Source organism: Sphaerodactylus townsendi, linkage group LG16 (genome assembly GCF_021028975.2).
Source record: "Sphaerodactylus townsendi isolate TG3544 linkage group LG16, MPM_Stown_v2.3, whole genome shotgun sequence".
NCBI classification, from domain to species: domain Eukaryota; kingdom Metazoa; phylum Chordata; class Lepidosauria; order Squamata; family Sphaerodactylidae; genus Sphaerodactylus; species Sphaerodactylus townsendi.
The window spans coordinates 14,646,307-14,666,465 of record NC_059440.1 but is presented as its reverse complement, the minus strand read 5'-3'; the positions used below and the strand labels follow the sequence as shown (position 1 = coordinate 14,666,465).

Below are 20,159 nucleotides of genomic sequence, written 5' to 3'. Positions count from 1 at the left end.
CTGTGAAAGACATTTCAGAAACTGGCAGAAGCTACTGCCGGTGTAAGTACTGAACCAGATGGTCTGACTCAAAATAAGGCAGCTTTCTATGTTCATGAGGCTACCCTTCACAGAGCCCATTGTTATGTACCCCTTCCACCCCACGTCTTAAAACACGCATCCAATTTATGGATAGAATGTATATGTGAGATATATTTCTGATATATTAATACTAACAGATATATATGGTGTGGCACAGGATAAAATAGGCTGACAGTAAGCCTAAGAAATAACAGTCAGTAGAGAGTTAATCTACTCATTTGCTCCCTTGATGTCCACACCCAAGCCAGAGCTACAGTCAATAGATTTGTAAATGTTAACTATCGCTTGAATTGAGATGCTGCAGCCTTCCTTCCCTTCAGCTGTTCCTAAAAAACTCCTAAGTGCTCCCATCCCTGATGTAATCTCGCTGCCTCAGCTAAATTACAATAGCCAGAGACTCACTCTGCCGACCACCTATTCAAGGCGTTGCTAATGCAATCAAGGAAACAATTGGCTACCAATCTCCTGGGTTTAGAACAATAGATAGATATGCTAATTAGCTCAGCCCCGCAACCCAGCACAGCTGTAAGAAATGAAACCTAATGCAAAGGGTCTCTTTTCCTGCCAAACTAGCGATCCACCCTATAAAAACCCTGCTCACCTTAAGCTCATTGCTCATTTCTAACCTGAACCTCCCTTGGTCAAGTTGGTGTAAGACATGATATCGTCCTTCTATGGGATCTCTATGATTGCATAGAGTCCCTGCCTTCTTGTTCATTTGCTGCATTGGAACCATTAGGTAACGTATCACCCCGCTGCCTCCCAATTCCATTTCTCTCATCCAAACCTATTTTTCTCACCTTTTTATATCTCTAGGAACTTGTGTGTATGTGCCTCCATATCTTCCTGTATGTGTGCTTGAAACCAAACTTATATAAACATTTTAAACTTGATTTGGACTCCTTGTGTTACTCTGCAGAACGCTCCTTGCCAATTTCCCCGTATACATTGTCTCAAAGATCCCCGCCTAGCCTCCTCACGCATTGCCAAGCTAAGTTGTTTCTTCTCCAAAAGCTCTGCCAAGCTGAGTTGCTCTCCCCAAAAGCTCTGCCAAACTAAGTTGCTCTTCCCAAAACACTGCCAAGCTGAGTTATTTCCCCACTGCTACTTTAAAAAAATACATATCTATACTGTTCACGGTAACACCATTCTTTCTTTACTAGAGGCAAGTCCAGACCCCGATTTGGAAATATTTCCTCCCAGTAAATATAGAATTCTGCCCCATCCTTTCTTATGATCAGTTACTATTTACAGGAGGAAAAACTGTTTCCCACTCACAATATTCGATGCCCAAGACGATGTCTCTGAAGTAGAGCCGAGCCTGCTCTTCAGTGAAAGGCGAGTCACACGGTACCTCCATGACAGGCCTAAAAATGGGGCATAAGGTAGGAGAAGAGAAGGCATTTCAGACATTACCTGAGACTATCCTAGGCTTCCACTAATGAGGGAGTTACAGCGGGTCCTTGCTTTGAGATCATGTTCCATTCATTCCCCTCTGTTCCTAACCCTCCTACTTATCCCAGCAGTTGCCAGCCAATGGCAACCCTACACCTGACTGAAAACCCTCATAGTTAGGTTCCATGAGAGCTAAACATTTTTTTTTTTGTAAAGACAAGCTTCTACAAAGTTTAATTTGTCACTAATGATTTCCCTTGTCCTGGGCTCCTTTGGAATCATAACATACACAGAGCCCTAAGTAACCAAAACTCACTCACCCCTTTCGCAGGAGGTCAAATACTGGAGGAAAGAAAAAAAAGAAAAACAAATTAGGGATAGAGGACAATTAAAGACTGATTTGATTGAAATGATCTGCATATCGCCAAACTGAAATATCGATTGCGTTTCTGAAACGTTGAAGGAAATGTAAAACAGCTCATCATTAAATCCGCAACAGTTGGTTGTCACAGACAGCAAATGGTGCCTTTAATATTTGGGCTCCACTAAGACACAGCGATAAACCTCCCAACGCAGTTGTTTATTTTCCAACAGAGAATGCATGCTTGGACTCCCGAATATAATGGCTATGCAATCGACTTATCCCTTTGAAACTAGTGATCAGATTCTAATGATACAGAATTCTTAATGCTCTTCTAGAGTATCAAGATACCCTTAGAGAGAGAAAAACTGCGTGAGATCACAGGCCTTTCATCCTCCTTCGCGAATGCTTCTCTTTCATTTTAGCAGCAAACAGTGGCACGCTAAGCTGTCTATTCAGAATCTTACACAGGTCTATGCAGAGAGTTTTCCTCTATGAAAGTGTTCTCGGAATTTCACTGTTACCTTATCTTGGGGAAATACCGAGATCATTCACTAATTAAGTGAGATAGAAGACGCATTTAGAAATAACAAGAGAGAAGACCAATAGCTTTACAGTTCGTTGTTGTGGGTTTTCTGGGCTGTCTGGGTCTGGTAGATCTTGATCCTAACATTTCGCCTGCATCTGTGGCTGGCATCTTCAGAGGTGTATCACAGAGGGAAGTCTGTTACACACTGTGATAGACTTCCCTCTGTGATACATCTCTGAAGATGCCAGCCACAGATGCAGGCAAAACATTAGGAACAAGATCTACCAGACCATGGCCACACAGCCCGGAAAACCCACAACGACCAGTTGAATCTGGCCGTGAAAGTCTTCAACAAAACTTTACAATTCCTTTATTGGTCAGTAAAGCAGCTTTAAGAATTTACAACAGTGAGGTTTATTTGTGGCCACTTTTTACATGATTAATATAACACGCAACCCAAATCTCAGCTTTTTTTCCTGTTAAAAAAAAATCAAGTTTTTTAGTATTCATTATTATCCGGAACTGTGGAAATATGTGCTTCACCCTGGTACATCCTCCTTTTTCACAGATTCCCGAATGACTTGGAATTTTGAATCAAGGAAGGAGAAAGAATGGTATAATCCATATGCTTAAAAAGTGGTGCAATGTGTTCCAATGGCAAGATCCAAGATATGGATTTTGCGTATTTTAGATCACAACAGGTAGCTTTGTTCACAAAGAGTCACCAAAAAAATACTCTAATTTCCCAATGCAGAGAAACACCTACCCATATATAAATTGTCTTCTGCAGGATCGTCCAAAACCTGGAAAGAAACAGAAATTTAATCCAAGTGATAGATGCCTCATCTGCTGTATTTCTTTCCCCTCACGATGTCTGATTCACAAACTACAGTATACGTTTATATGAGCTACATGTCATTTGAACTGCCTTGGGTTGCTTCCATATAGCCCATCAGGAAATTTCCCTGTAAGTTAAATGGCCAATCCACCCATCTTTGCATCACTACATTTTTCCCCCACTGGCTGTGAACAGCATTACCCTTATGCACACACACACGAAAGTAAACAGACCTCAATAAGTTTGACAACATTGATATGGTCCAGTTTCTTTAAGATGGCTATCTCCTGATAAATCCGGTCAAGAGGAGCCATTGGTTTTGCTTTCCCACCAGCAGCAGGTTTTGACCCTCGAGGAGGCGGCCGACCTTCAACAAGGAAATAAGAATGAAAGAACCAATCCACATTTTACAATGGCTGCGTAGCCTAGTCCCTAGTCCCCAGAATCCCGAACCCTGAGATTCACGAGTCTTGGTCTGGTGACATCACGGGGTCTTCTGATGACACAAGGCACAGCTTCTGATGTCATGAGGCAGGGCCTGCGGGTATCATCTTGAACAGCGACACTAACACAGTACTTCTACACATGGGTAAGAACTATATTGCATGGTATTTGTGAATATGTGACATCAGAATCACATGGTTTTGAAGCAACCGGCAAAATATAAAGGAAGTGTAAACTAATTGTGCACTAAATGTAAAATGTAGGTAGTTTTCGCTAAATTGTTGCCTTCTATCTCTGATTTACATATGCAGGAACCAACAGGCATATACAGAAATGTGCGATGAAGCCATCAAGTGTACTGGTTAGCTATAGCCCTGAAGACTTCGGCTTGTTAAAAATAGTTTGCCACAAAAAAAGAATGTAATCAATAGTGTAACATGTGTACCTGGTCACCAGGTATCATAGAGGTGCATTCATTGGGTAACTGCAGTTGGTTGCAATTATGTGATCCAAAGATCCACCGGGGGGGGGGGGGGCGACATGAATGTTGGGGGGGAGGGGAGTTGGCGAAATGGCATGGAGATTTCCTTCTGTGTACCGAATCCGATTCATTACCCCCCTCCCCCACTAGCTGTTCTGTGTGTAAAGTGCCATCAAGTTGCGAACAACTTATGACATCTTCCTACAGTTTTCAAGACGCCAGATATTTGGTGAGCTTTGCCTAGCCTTTCCCTCTTCAGTAACAATAGGAAGATTCCGAAACACATCCCTTTCCAGGAGAGACTATGCCCCCGTGGTACTGATATGATTCCACACATCATCCTAAATTGCCCGCTGCCTGATGACATTCACTCTCATTTAATTGGGCCTCTAATTGCCAAAGGAAAGAGAAGTTCAGATAGATCTCATCTAAACTTTTTTGGCCAATAAGAATAATAAGAATAATAACAGCTTTGGTGGCACTTTTTTGGGGTCACAATTCTGAAGGAAAGATCCCACACAGAGAATATCCTGCACTTAAAAGAAGATCATTAAGATGATGCTTTCTGGACAACGTAATCTTAGACCATTTGTCTCATTTTAAATTCTGATGTTGTTGTTAGGCAAAAAGGTCCAGCTAGACCTGCTTTCTGTTGGTTTCAATATGCCATTAAAGGTTTCTGTTTCTGATTTATATCCTGCCTTTCTCTCCTGTAAGGAGTCTCAAAGCGACTTACAAATTCCTTCCCTTCCTCTCCCCGCAACAGACACCTTGTGAGGTAGGTGGGGCTGAGAGAGTTCTGAGAGAATTGTGACTAGCCTAAGGCCACCCAGTAGACTTCATGTGGAAGACTGGGCCCACCAGATTAGAATCTGCCATTCACATAGAGGAGTGGAGAATCAAACCTGGTTCACCAGGTTAGAGTCTCCCGCTCATGTGGAGGAGCGGGGAATCAAACCCGATTCTCTAGATTAGAGTCCACCACTCTTAACCACTACACCATGCTGTGGGAAGACTCATGGAGGACTAAAGTGACTAAGGGGAACTTTCACATCCAGAGACAATCAACTCCTGAATAGTAGTACCAAGACTGAACACTGGAGAAGGCCTTGGCCTCTGTGCCATGTTTCTTGGTGCTCTGAAGTAACTGGTTGATCCCAGAGCGGACCGCTGGTCTGACCCAGTAAGGCTCTCTGAATGATCTCATCTTCCTCCACCCGCTCTACTGCTTCTCTGGGGTCCCTGTACCCTGCAAATTGCCATGCTCACTGACAGGGCAATTACAATACATTAGTTTTTCTGACGATTCCCAACAAATTGCACAGCTTCAGGGGCAGGTTCCAACTCCACCATTATCTCAGAGCAGAAATGATCTACCATTATCTCATTATGCCATTATCTCGTCCCATTATTCTACCATTACCTCAGGGCTGCCTAAATGAATGAAACCTTCCTTGGACCTTGAAACCAAACCTTTCAATGCAAAGATAACTTACGTGGAAATCCATATTGCTTCAATAACTTCTTTTTGGAGAGGACTTTCATGGCCTGAAGAGGAGAAAAGATGGAAGAGGTAGGCGGAGGAGAAGTGTTATGGAAGCCAGATGAACATTGGAGATCTCCTACTATTACAACTGATCTCCAGCAGACCAAGATTAGTTCCCCAGAAGAAAATGGCTGCTTTGGAGGGTCAGCCCCAACTGAGGCCCCTCCCCCCAAAAAAACTCCACCCTTTTCAGGCTCCACCCCCAGAATCTCCAGGAATTTCCCAACCCAGAGCTGGCAACCCTAGAACTTACAGGACAGCTGTCACACAGGGGATTTCATCTGCGTGGACAGCCAACCACATTTGGGGGAGAGGCTTCCACACGACATTATGCTCACAATGAGCATAATGTGTGGGGCTCCCAGGACTGCCCCAGCTGTAAACTGATCCTTGAGTTTATGACCACCCATTTTTTATTGATTTCTAATCCTGCACAGGCCGTAAACCAGTAGCCCTGTTCAGATGTTACAGTGAATGCATGTACGACATGCATGTACACACATACATCTGCTTGTAAAGAAGAACCAGTGCACATTCACTTTATAAATAAAACTGTGGACTGGTACCTGTGTGAATGCAGGGCTTTAAACACACATACAGGAAAAAGAGAGCAAATATTTATATATTTCTCATATGGCCCCCACTGGACTGTCTTAAGGTTATTTGAAATAGCCCGAGCAATTTTTGTGGATTTCTTTGCAAAGGAGTCTAGGTCAAACAGCATGCAGACACAGAATATTCCCTTCTATTGCGGGCGACGGATTATCTACAGGAAGATAAAAAGAGCGGAAAGCAGTATGCTATCTTGGGAGGAGGGAGAAACCCCTGAATTGTTCCCAATTGCTAGGATTAGACTGGCCTTGGGTAATTGGCAAGGCAAAACAAACGTACGAAACGTTCTCGGCTCTCATCAAGATGTATTGTTACTACACAATCACACGAAGCGGTAATAAAGAGAGCGTGGAATTTATCTCGGCTTCAGAAGCTGCCTGCCAGTCACAAAAGTGCGGGGGAAGCTAACCGACCATTAGCTAATTATGCTATTTTGATGCCATTCTTCTCAAGGTCTTACTACTACTTCATTTTCCTTTCCCGCCTTGAAAACAAGGATCACTTAATTCCACATGGATCGAGACATTTTTGGAAGAGCACTCCATGTTTCGCTGTGACCTGCCGGGTTCTCAGCACCTCGGCTCACACAGGTCTGTCGTCCTCCAGGTGGTAACTGGAGCTCTCCACATATTCCAACTGATCTCCAGGTGACCAAGATCAGTGGTGTATGCATATAAAATGGAAGCTGGGGCAAGAATTGATTTTGCGACCCACCCCTATCCCCCACCACTAGGCAAGTATCCAGCCAGCAAGGGGGTTTATGTGGATGCCCAGCCCTTCCCCTAGAAAAAGAAACACACACACACAGAGAAAGCAACACAGAGAGAGATAGCAAAAAAGAGGGAGAGACAAAAAAGAGTACAGAAAAGAGCAAGGTGTAACTCTTTTCCGTCAGTACATCTCCAAGGTCGCTTCTCTAATATCCCACAAAATGAGCGTTGCTGTCAATTCTGTCCTGATACAACTGATTCACTTTCTCATATTCTGCTTCACTGTTCAAAATATAACAACTTCAGAACTGATCTGAGTACTGTGCTACCAACAGGATTTATGCTTCTTTCTGATAAGATAAAAATGGCTAAGCTTCTAAATAACTCCAATGCTGAAATCTCTGAAGCTGTTGCTACATTTTTACTCTGTGTACTGCAAGTTGTGAAATAATGATCTTTTTACTGTATTTGGAATTCATGACACACACCGGTTTTATGCCTAATAAAGGTTTTGGATTTGGATTTGGACATAACATTGTTAAGAATATAGCACAGTGCAGTAATATATATATTAAACATATATTAATGGATGGTAATTAGAATTCTCAACCTTTTTGGTTTCTAACTAGAGTAAAGAAAAGAGGAAGACAGAGAGTGGGAGAGAAAGAGACAGGGAGAGAGAGAGAGAAAGAAAAAAGAGAGGGAGAGAGAGAGGTGATTTTTGCACAGCAGAAATAAAACGTCCTGTAGATCCATTTTTGGCTTTTATTAGTTCGCACACAGCCTGCCGAAAACAGCCAGCCAAAAGCATGGCCAACCAAACGGACCTTTCTTCCCTACCTGCTGCACGGAGCTCTTGTCATTTTCACAGTTGTGGCCACCATTTTGCTGAAGTCACTATTTCTGATCTGATCTATTGATTAGCTATTGGTCAATTAGATGGCCATTGCTTACATGTTCGTGAGCACGTACATCTGAAGTTATAAAGTTAACTCTGTTTTTTCGTTTGAGCAGACGCGACACCGGCACTACCATGAGCACGAGACAGCAGATAGGTACCAAGATGTAGCCAAATGTATAGTAATGAAGATGTGTAACAGGAAAGGGAGGATTTCTTATTTTATCTCCATGAAACCTTCTCTTTACAGTTAGTAAACTCATGTATAAAAAGCAACTGAGAATCTGTCTCTTCTGTTCTACTCTGCTAATATATATATATACTCAACAAAGACAGAACTGCTCCACCAGGCCTATAGCTGTGCGGAACAAAAGGGTTTTGATCTATTTTGACTGCCCTCTCTTCCTCTCCCCTTCTTTTCCTTTGGTTCAGTCCTTTGGCATGGGGATTGGGGGTAATATTTTAAGTTTTAAATTGTTCCACCCTCGGTTGGGTTTTTAAGGCATCGCGATGGATTGCATACTTTTTTAAAATTGAACAGCATTGGAAGCCGCTCTGAGCCTGCTGCGTCAGGGTGAGCAGGATAAAAATCATAAGCAATAAATATATAATCCAACCTATCAAGACTCTTATGAAAACTCATGCCAACATACAGGAGTGTGCCCGCCCGCCTCTCTGTAATTTCAATTGTCCTGTTTAATCTCTAGGCAACGTCATGCACAGCACAGCGTGAGAGAAGTCGGCTCCTTGGGAGAAGAGGCGCCTGCCAGAACAGCCAGCTCTTATAACGGTGGCGAGGGGAAGGCTGTTCTGTTTCAGCGGCACATGACTGAAACAAAGGTACAGAGGTGGGAGAGACGGCTCATTCCCCGGATGACAAAGGGGATCGGAGGAATCACCCACCACGCTCGGTCATGAGGGCTTGGAGAAGAAGATGCTTACGTAATATTGGTCATCGCTCTCGTTGTAGGCGAGCTTCACGACACCGTAAGAGCCCTGGAAGTAAACACACACAAGAATTGCAACATCAGTTGAGATATTCCAGTCGTCTGCTGTTGGAGATTTCACATCCTGCCGGGATTAAATCCTTCAATTGATCCTCCAGTCTAGCACACTGCCCCCAGCGATCCTGTCTCTAAAGCTTCCCCCCGAGAGGTGTCTTCCCGCCTTTTTCTTGAACAGTGGTTTGTTTATATTTATTTAAAATATTTACAGGCCCATCTTCCTCCCGAACATCTTTAGATGCAACATCTTTAGATGGAGATTCTTTTATTCTTTTGTTACAGAGTTAAACCTTCAGGATCAACTGGAATGTCACGAGGAATCATGGGGGTACACTTCTCAGGTTGCAAGCCACAGTCTCCTTTTGGGAAGGGCTGTGGCTCAATTGTAGAATATGTTGCTTCATATTCCCAAGGTCCCAGGTTCAATCCCAGGCATCTCCACTTAAAGGACCTCAGAAAGCAGATGTGGGTAATGATCCTCTCTGTAGACAACACTGAGCTAGACAGTCTATCTAAGACACCTACATATTATCAGCCCTGAACTGGATCCCCCAGGCTAGCCCAATCTTGTCAGACCAGAGGAGATAAGCAGGGTCAGCTGTGCTCAGTATTTGAATGGGAGACTGCCCAAGAACTCCAGCATTGCTATACAGAGGCAGGCAACGGCAAACCACCTCTGAACGTCCCTTGCCTTGAAAACCCTACAGGGTCACCATAAGTCAGCTGTGACAACAGCACTTTCCACCATCACATGCAGTCAAAACGTTTCGGGGTAGTGTGGAATCTAGTGACATCAGCAGGGTCAACCCAACCACACAGGCAAATTAGGCAGTCACCTAGAGCAGTGATGGCGAACCTTTTAGAGAAAGAGTGCCAGGGGTGGAGCGAGGAGCAGTAGTGGCGTAGGAGGTTAAGAGCTCGTGTATCTAATCTGGAGGTACCGGGTTTGATTCCCAGCTCTGCTGCTTGAGCTGTGGAGGCTTATCTGGGGAATTCAGATTAGCCTGTGCACTCCCACACACGCCAGCTGGGTGACCTTGGGCTAGTCATAGTTCTTCGGAGCTCTCTCAGCCCCACCTACCTCACAGGGTGTTTGTTGTGAGGGGGGAAGGGCAAGGAGATTGTAAGCCCCTTTGAGTCTCCTGCAGGAGAGAAAGGGGGAATATAAATCCAAACTCTTCTTCTTCTTCAAACTGCGCCTGAGGCATGCGTGCACCCTGCCAAGCCCATTTCCACCCCGCCTGGCCCTGGAATGTCCCACGAATGCCCCAAAACACCCCCACCACACCCATGGAATGCCTTCACCATGGGCTTGCCCCCAGTGTGTCATGCACCCCTCACCCCCTTGGCGCTATGCCACTGCCAAATGTCCAATCTGGGGCGACGGCGCACATGCCCACAAAGAGGGCTCAGAGTGCCACCTCTGGAACATGTGCCATACGTTCACCATCACTGACCTAGAGCACCAGGAGTGTCAAATTAGGGGGAAGAGAATTTCTATGATTTTGAAAGCCAAGTAAATAAAATTTAAAATCCATCGTCATTTTTTCCTCTATATTCAATATGGTGGGCGAGGGGCAAACTCATAGTTCATCTGTGTGTTGTGTAAAGTGCTGTCAAATTGCAGCCAACTTATGGGGACTCCGTAGGGTTTTCAAAGGAAGAGGCTTACAGAGGTGGTTTGCCATTGCCTTCCACTGCACAGAGATCCTGGAATTCTTTGGTGGCCTCTTATCCAAATACTAATCGAGGCCAACCCTGCTTAGCTCATGAAATCTGATGAGATCGGGCTACCACCAAGGCCACCAAAAATCCTTGCGCCAGCCCCAAGGGTATTGCTACAAATTAAGCTTGCAAAACAGACTTGTCACCGTTGCTCTTTATTTCAAGGAACTTTTAAACTTTTTCATAAATCACAATGTTGAAAGAGATTTATGGAGGCCTGGGTATCAGGGATGGTGTCTAGTTGACTGAGATGCATTCCTAACTCCATGTAATAGTTACATAATATACGAACGGTGATTAAATCTGGGTGATTGAGATGCATTCCTGTCACCTCTTGTTGTGCTTTTAATTTTATTCTGGTAGCATGTTACTATGTATTGTGGGTTCGCTGTTTTTATGAATTTTAAGTTATTCTATGATGGAGCCTGTGTATTTATATTTTTGTGATTGCTCCTATTGATGTTTGGATATCGTTGTCCACCGCCCGGAGCCCTTCGGGGATCGGGCGGTATATAAATTTAAGAAATAATAATAATAATAATAATAATTTAGATACATGTACTTAGCCTGCTATATGTTAACACCACTGTAACGGAACATTCTTTCCTTGATCTTACTTTTATGGTTTCACACGCTTGGTAGATAACTAGGCTTAACCCTAACTCTTTCTACTCCCATGAGAAATGGGATGTTTCCCTTTCTCTGTGGAGATAGGAGGCCAGGTGGCTTATCTCTATCTGTCGCTGACCTTAGGATGCTTAGGCTCCAATGTAACTCTCTTTTACATTCTATGGGGAAACAGGAGGGGGGATTGTTTCCTAATAAAGGGGGGGAGCAAAAGCCAGGTTTACCAGTACTGGCTTCTTGCAAGCTGGGGGCTTCGTTACCTTTCCAATAAACACTACTGATTAACAATCAAGAGTCTGTTTATTGATTCAAGGATCGAGACCTAACACAGGGCCATTTTCCACTGCTGACATTAATGGATATTCATTCATAGTGGGCCAGTAATGGGACACAAGTTTGAAGCTGTAATGCAGATCGATGGCCCTTTCCCCACTTACCGTTGGCAGCGCGCTACTCTCAGCGGGAGTGATTTCTGCTGCGGGGTCGTGTTCCCCACTGCTTCGGGGCAGTCAGAAGGTGCCGTTTCTTCAGCGCCAGAAATGACGTGCGCTGAGGGGACGTGAGAGCGGCAGAGTCAGGGTGGCTGCGTTGTCGCCGCCCGGACTGGTGGGGAGTGCTGCTGGACCCCGCGCTATTTGGGGAGAGTAGCGCACAGCAAATGGTAAGTGGGGAAAGGGCCAATGTCTAAGCCAGGGGTAGGGAACCTGCGGCTCTCCAGATGTTCAGGAACTACAATTCCCATCAGCCCCTACCAGCATGGCCAATTGGCCATGCTGACAGAGGCTGATGGGAATTGTAGTTCCTAAACATCTGGAGAGCCGCAGGTTCCCTACCCCTGGTCTAAGCCAAGAGAATTGAGAAGGACCATGTGCAGTCAAAACAACCCGCCCCAAGAGCTGAAACCTGCTTTGCACAGAATCAAGAGTCAATGAAGGTTGATCATACAAAGAGACGAAGGTCAGTCATGGAATAGTGGTTAAGAGTGGGGGACTCAAATCTAGAGAACCGAGTTTGATTCCCCACTCCTCCACATGAATGGCAGAGTCTTATCCGGTGAACTAGATTTGTTTCCCCACTCCTATATTTCTGTTGGGTGACCTTGGGTCAGTCACCGTTTGTTCAGAGCTCTCACAGACTCACCTCTCTCACAAGATGTCTGTTGTGGGGATAGGAAGGGAAAGCGTAAGCCCTTTGAGCCTCCTTACAGGAGAGAAAGGTGGGGTATGAATCCAAGCTCTTCTTCATGCATGGAATCGTTGCAAGTCTCTTATTAAAAGCTCAAAGAGCAGTGGCAAAGTCACCTCATGAAAATTCATAAGTGCTTGGAAAGAAAAGCGCTCCGGGGCCTCCGGCAAGTAGTGCGTCCTCAGCAACGCACGAACCTTCAGCCGAGGTTACAGCTTTCCTTCCACGGAAAGCCACAGGGGGAAGAACTGACCTTTGAGATTCTCACACTTTAATTCCAGCCATCCCCTCATTTAACTTCCTGATGCACAGGCAAAGGGTTTGTACAAGAAAATCCGATTCCAGATTCCATCGGGTGCAGATGCTTCCCCAATATTTCGCCCCAGGGTTTAAAGACGCTTCATAAAAGCGATGGTCAGAGTCTGCCAAGTTGGCGTTGCAGACAGAGGGCTCAGGCATGTCTTGCTGCTAACTTGCACTTGGGCAGCGGCTACTACCAAATAGAAGTAAGCACAAGGGTACTGCTATCCAAGGGTCTGCAACCTGCGGCTCTCCAGATGTTCATGGACTACAAATCTGATGGGATTTGTAGTCCATGAACATCTGGAGAGCCACAGGTTGCAGACTCCTGTGCTATACCCATGCACAAGATGTGGCCACAGAATATGGTCCAATTTCAGGAGTCAATTCATTTAAGACATGTTGAGGCACGAAGCAACACCTGTCCTCCATGGAGTTCAGCATTGTCATTACCCCTCCTCTCCCCGCAGCATACATCTTGTGAGGTAGGTGAGGGTGAGAGAGTTCTGAGAGAACTGTGATTAGCCCAAGGTCCCCCAGCAAGCTTCTTATGGAGGACTGGGGACACAAACCCGGTGCACCAGATCAGAGTTTGCCATTCATGTGGAGGAGCGGGGAATCAAACTTGGTTCTCCAGGTCAGAGTCCACCACTTTTAACCACTACAGCCGGCTTTGTGTGTGTTGGAAGAAAGGGACTGTACGCTGTTTCCTGCCTCATCCTGCAGAGGGGTTTTTTTTACTAGCGAGCTAGTGGCTAGATAGGGACTTAGGAATTTGTCACCTTTACTCTATCATGCTGAGTCTATCCCTTTGATGTAGACTGATACTCTTAGGGACTTCCTCCCTTGCTTCCGCCTTCTTCTCGGACACTCTCCATTACTCTTACTTTCACCATGCCTAGGGAGAGGATGTGTCTCCTACGCATCCGCCTCCATCCAGCTAGATTAGACTAGATAGTGAACCTATCTCTACACCTTTCTATCCAGAATGGAGTTCACTAATAAATACTCTTTTTATTAGATAAGAAACTACAAATGACTCTGATTTTCTTTTGTGTCTGAAGTTCTCTCTAGCAAGCTCAACCACGTGTTTGTACCCAGGTAAGCTTCCCTGTGTTTAGCCTCTGTGCCACTCTGCTAATTTTCAAGGGATACACACGCACCAGGTGTGGATCTTCCAACAGTGTGGAGGAGTGGGGAACCAACTTGGTTCGCCAGATTAGAGTTCGCTGCTCATGTGGCGAAGTGGAAAAACATACCTGGTACACCAGATTATCTTAACCACTACACCATAAGCATGTTACAATTATTCTGATAAATTGATTCAAATGAAGAGGCACGATCCACTAAGATACTTCAAATTCATCATGATCTACAAAGAGAGGCCTTTTCCGTAACTCAGCCCATGAAGGGCAAAACAAAACAAAACAAAACAGCGAGTACTCAGGTTAATGTCATGCGGAGCCCAGGTGCTGCAGCTCTGGAAATCTGCCTGTGTGTATATTTCGATATACACAATAATTATCTCCTTGGCAAGAGGCTGGCAAAAGGCTGGCTGACTCACCTCATGCCAGCTGCTCCAATTGCTGTGCCCACTTGCTTACCAACCCAGCATCCTTTAACCTGCTCTCTAAAAGAATTTTGGTCCACATTCAGGAAATAATTCAAAACCCATCATTTTGTATTTCATTTGCAAATCACCATTCTGGTTTTCCCTGCCAAAGGCTGGTTGCTTAACCTTTGTTCTGTAGCCAGAAAGGGCAGTATTGTTGAACAAGCCGGGATTAAGCTATTTTCATCCCCTGAGAATAAGACGTAGTAGAGGTTTTGCTGAAGTGCTAAATATAAAACATCCCCCGAAAGTGAGACGTAGCAAAGTTTTTGTTTGGAAGCATGCCTGCCGAACAGAACACCAGAGCACGCAGCTGTGGAGCGGAAAAATAAGACATCCCCTGAAAATAAGACATAGAGCATCTTTGGGAGCAAAAATTTATATTAGACACTGTCTGGAGGAACCGGGTTTGATTCCCCACTCTGCCGCTTGGGCTGTGGAGGCTTCTCTGGGGAATTCAGATTAGCCTGTACACTCCAACACATGCCAGCTGGGTGACCTTGGGCTAGTCACAGTTCTTCAGAGCTCTTTCAGCCCCACCTAACTCACAGGGTGTTTGTTGTGAGGAGGGAACGGAAAGGAGTTTGTAAGCCCCTTTGAGTCTCCTGCAGGAGAGAAAGGGGGGATATAAATCTTCTTCTTCTTCTTCTATAATTGCTGCATGTAATCGGGGGTTCTGCAATAAGGATTGTGCATTACTGCAGATCAAATTTGGCCAAAAAGGTGGTTCTTTCTGGGGTGTGTAAGGGGTGAAAAGGGCCCAGTACTTGATGGAGCAGATTTCTATTTGATGCTATGTTGCTCCTAACATATCTGTTACTAAAAAAAACACATATCCTTTTTGCAAGGGGGTGGAGGACCAACCTGCCCTTTCAAATGCAAAAAGCATAGCCTTTTGGGATGTTGCATCCACAGACTTCTAGAACACCTCCTCTAGGTAAAAACAGACTCTTCTAGTGTACCATCTGCAGGTCTGGCAACAATCCAGAAACAAAGGTTTTGGCACTGTTTGCCCATTCAGGCTTTTAAATAGCTTTCAGTTACTCACTGGGTGGCGTTTAATGCAAGATGAAATTTGTATGGAAATAAGGGTTTAATCAGCGCTGATGGTGAAGGCTGGCCTCTCACGCTCTGATCAGCTGCATTAAAGGCTTCCACAGGCCTTGATGTAGTTTTTGGGCAAGAGATAACACAGGAAGAAAGGGCAGTTATTATCTGCCCATGAAAGGGAAACTTCTATAATATTTATACATGTCAAAACTTGGAAACTTGCTTTTCCAACGCCCCCCTCCCCCAAGGACTGAAGGTGACTTCAATCAATGTATCAACAAAAGTATATGAAAATCTCATTAAAAACCCTGACAAAGCCCTGCCACAACACAGGAGAAACACAAAACAGAGTGGAAATGAGGTGTAGGGTGTGTGTGTGTGTGTGTGCGCGTCGCGTCGTCTTGCGTCGCGTCGTCGCGCCTGTAGCGTCACGCCAATAAATTGAGGCAGAACAGAAAGCCTGAGAGCAACACATGGAGTAGCTGAGAGGGAAGGGCGGAGCAGGAGTTGCCACATGTAAGGTTTCCAACTCTGGGTCAGAAAATTCATGGAGATTTGGGGGTGCCATCATGTAATTGCAATCAACAGCCATTGGGGCCGGTTCCTCCTCTCCCTCGGGCCCCCACTGCACATGAATGGAGCCATCGCCGCCATGCCTGGCGGGCCGGATAAATGCCTTCAGGGGGCCACATTTGGCCCCCGGGCTGTAGTTTGGGGACCCCTGATCTAAATGAACAGATTTGTGTGTGAGACAATGTTCCATTATGCAAGGACGCTTAACTCGGGGCTCTTCTATGGGCAGTGGGTTTGTACTGGGCTCTCCTCGCGTTTCTCTGTTTACACACAAGGTTGCACTCACTCCTGCCATGGAGCTTTTCTGCAGAGAACTCTTCTGGGCCTGGTTCCCTTAACTCCACCCATCAACTGATCCTTAAAGGCACAGATCTCATTACAGATCTCAACACTGCTGGTTTAGCCATTTAAGCTAAACTTATATTGATATTAGTGTTCCAAAAATAATTCCTCCTTCAAATGAAAGAGGCAAAGCAATTCCCTGGATCATAGGCAGCTAAAGAAGGGGACCATTCTAGAGCTAATAGTCTCACTCCCTCCCCTCTGCTCACCCACACGCACACACCCCCAAACACACATGCATGCACATACTCTTCCTGGTGCTGCTGCCGCCAGAGGACAAAGAGGCTTGTTATTTCCAAGCACTCTCTGTTATTGTTATATCAATAGATCAAGATGCGAATTAGAGGTCAGTGTGTTTTGACTAAGCCTCTGTGTTTGAGCTTTTTTCAGTGACTTGAAGATGCCAGCAACATGGAAGAGGGGGGAAGGGGAAGGCATTGATCAGTGCAAGGGAGTGGGAAGGCTGGACAAAATATGTATGGCACAAAGCTGTGCTTACTAGCAAATCTGTCCCACTCTGGCGGTGAAGCAAATTAAAACGTGCTAGAAGTGGTCTTGCTTGCCATGGAGAGAATGGAAAGTGAAAGAGGAGCTTGAGGAAATACATCCGTACAAGAAATCTCGCTGTGACAGACATTCACCCCCATCGCCTTGTGCAGACATCTTGTGCATAATTGACATTGATGCTTTAAGTGGTTGTTGGAGAAACTGACTGGTTAGGGATTTACTGGTTAAGCCATCAATTTAAACTGGGCTTTGGTATCCATTTTGCTTTCTGATTGTGCCAATAAAGGCTAATGTATGTAAACTGGGCTTTGGAAACTAGCAATGCCAGCCAAAAGTATGCTCCAGCATGCCAACCATAGAAACCACACTACTATAAAACATTAGCTCATGAGCAAGAAAACAGTCTACACCAGGAAGATACGGTCAACAAGGAAACAAATCGAATCACTGCAGTCTTATATGTCCTCCTACAGACCCAGGAGAAAGATGCAGATTCTCAATAGCCTTGGCAGATCAATCTGGAGCAGGGGTAGGGAACCTGCGGCTCTCCAGATGTTCAGGAACTACAATTCCCATCAGCCTCTGTCAGCATGGCCAATTGGCCATGCTGGTAGGGGCTGATGGGAATTGTAGTTCCTGAACATCTGGAGAGCCGCAGGTTCCCTACCCCTGATCTGGAGCATCTGAGCTACCAGGAAGAAAAGCCTCAGAAGAAGCCACGAAATGCAGAACCTCCCAGTGGGAAGGAAGACAAAATGAAGAAACTGGTGGGAGGAACAGAGCTGGTGTAAAAGCTTTTGAAGGTCAAAATTAGCATCTGAAAGTAAGCCCAGTAGGGGGAAAACTGGCAGCAAATGCAACCATCCCAAAACAAGTGCATTGTTACGGAAATCATTTACTGCGGTCAAAAGACAGACCATTGTATTCCAAACTAACTGAAGTTTCCACGTTGTCTTCAAGGATGGGCCCCACATGAAGCACATTGCAGTAATCTATCATTAGGGTTACACAGCATGGTTTAACATGGCTAGATCAGCTGATTCTAGGAGGTGAGCTAATCTCCAACACCGATGTAATCGAAGGAGGGCCCTTTAAATGACATTATTCGCCCTTTCCACACAAGCCTTGTAACACATTTGGAGGCAGGAAATAAAAAGTTTCCTCCGTGGAGTTTCGCATTGTTTTTACTCCAAAACATTTTATTTCCAGCCTCAAGACATTTTAAATGAATCCCCTTTTAAAATGATGCTTGAGGACAAAATGTTTTTTAAATGTTTTCACTTGCTGTTTGTATCTCTTAAAGTGTTTTCCATACCCCTCTATCGTTCCTGAAGTTCCTCCTCAGTGTCATTTTATGAGCTCACTCTCCATTTCCCCCTTGCCTGTTTATTAGATCATTTCTTAATTTTTTAAATTGAGGGTGTAAAATTTTATACATCGAGTACATGAGACACTGAGAATCACAGCATGGGGCTGTGAATCCATGAAGAAGAGAAGAAGAGTTTGGATTTATATCCCACCTTTCTCTCCTGTAAGGAGACTCAAGGTGGCTTACAAGCTCCTTTCCCTTCCTCTCCCCACAACAGACACCTTGTGAGGCAGGTGGGGCTGAGAGAGTTCGGAGAAAACTGTGACTAGCCCAAGGTCACCCAGCAAGAATGCAGGAGTGCAGAAACACATCTGATTCCTCAGATAAGCCTCTGTCATTAGAGTACACCTGCTCTTAACCACTACACCACTGCTGCTCCCTGCCAGAAATGCAGCCAAGCACAGCTGATCTCTCTGACTTGCCCCTTTTTGGTAAATTAAATTTATAGACACCTACCTTTCCTATTTCGCTTTTCAGCTTGTATTGATTCAACTGCACACAATCCTGAAAGAGAGAGAGGGGAAAAAAGTTAAGATGCTAACTCAAAATAATTTTATTTGGGAACAGTGGCAAAAAGTTCTAAAAGCAGCTGATACAGTTTCATTCTCCTGTGAGCCCTTTCAAGAGAAAGCAGGGGGGGAAATAAAAAAAATCTCATATCAAGAAGCCTCTTTGATAAGGTGAGTTCAACAACAAACAAGCTAGCATAGTTACATTTGTCACAATCCCATCCTGAGTCTGTGTGTTCTCACATGCATGTTGTGTGTATACCTGTGTGTAAAAGCATGTTTCCTCTTTGATGCCATCACGCCATGATATAAAAACCCAGCTTCTCACCTAACCAGCACCTTGGGGAACCTTGGTATCGCTACCTCTGAGCACGTACAAAGGGCAGAGCTTCTAACTACTGTAGACATTCCCTTAGCATGTAGGAGTGGTCTACAACATGTGGGTCTAGAGCATGTGCCCCCCCCCCAATCAGGTTGTTATGATACGCATTTATTTCCTCCTTTGGCCAAATGGGCTCCCCTTTGCTCAGGGGCGGAGCAAGGGGGAACTGCACCCGGGGCACGCGCATGCCCTGCGCCCCTGCCCCACCCTGGAATGCTCCCAGAACACCCAAGAATGCCACGCCCTCACCACGCCCCTGCATGCCATGCTCCCGGGGCATCGCGCTCTCCATTCCCATTGGCATTACGCCACTGCTTTTGCTGAAACCCAGCTCCTGTTTTTCCTGATTGTACCTCTCTTGTGGAAATAAACAGTTTGCCCTGGTCTCAGGATCCCCCAATCATTAAAAACATTGTCAACTTAGGACCAGGGAGACCGGGTTTAACTCAATCAAACCCATCTGTTTGGATGACCGTGGGCCTGTGACTGTCTCAGCCGAACCCTATGAGAGGAAAACAGAAGAACAGAGAACTGATGTATTCCAGTGTATTGTTGAAGGCTTTCACGGCCGGACTCAACTGGTTGTTGTGGGCTTTCCAGGCTATGTGGCCGTTATCTGGTAGATCTTGTGCCTAACGTTTCGCCTGCATCTGTGGCCGGCATCTTCAGAGGTGTATCACTGAGAGAAGTCTGCTACACACTGTGTCAAGTGTATTCCACCTGGAGGTTCTTGAAGGAAGGGTGAGAACAGACTGAAGGCTGACATTTGATAGAGAAGTACATCATACATCCAGTGGAAGGCCCATCTTTAAAGCATCCTGTGCTTTTTAAACATTCATTTTTAAGGCAATTAGAGGCCTTATTCAGATCAAGAGGGGTTGTTATGTCTCCCCTTCAAAGTTTTTCTAAGCTGAAACACATGGGGAGGGGGAGGCACTTGTATCTTTTTAAGTCATGAGTGCTGGGAGTTTATTTTGTTATCATTTGGTACATTTTAAGCCTGCCCTTCCTCAAATGATGTCAAATGGTGTTCTATCTTTACAACACCCCTATAAAGGAGGTCAGCTGGCAATACAGAA

At 45.1% G+C, this 20,159-nt stretch overlaps 1 protein-coding gene across 1 annotated transcript in view; it reads right to left on the bottom strand.

The window, feature by feature from the left end:
• The window catches only part of CAMKK1 (calcium/calmodulin dependent protein kinase kinase 1), a 250,022-nt gene that overhangs the window by 36,092 nt on the left and 193,771 nt on the right, over positions 1–20,159 (bottom strand). Inside the window, exons 2-8 of the mRNA XM_048519057.1 lie at positions 18,646–18,693; positions 8,838–8,891; positions 5,626–5,677; positions 3,438–3,571; positions 3,133–3,169; positions 1,797–1,818; positions 1,360–1,448 (exon numbers count right to left, since the gene is read on the bottom strand). Of these exons, the coding sequence (XP_048375014.1) occupies positions 1,360–1,448; positions 1,797–1,818; positions 3,133–3,169; positions 3,438–3,571; positions 5,626–5,677; positions 8,838–8,891; positions 18,646–18,693 (436 nt within the window). The remainder of the gene's footprint in view (positions 1–1,359; positions 1,449–1,796; positions 1,819–3,132; positions 3,170–3,437; positions 3,572–5,625; positions 5,678–8,837; positions 8,892–18,645; positions 18,694–20,159) is intronic.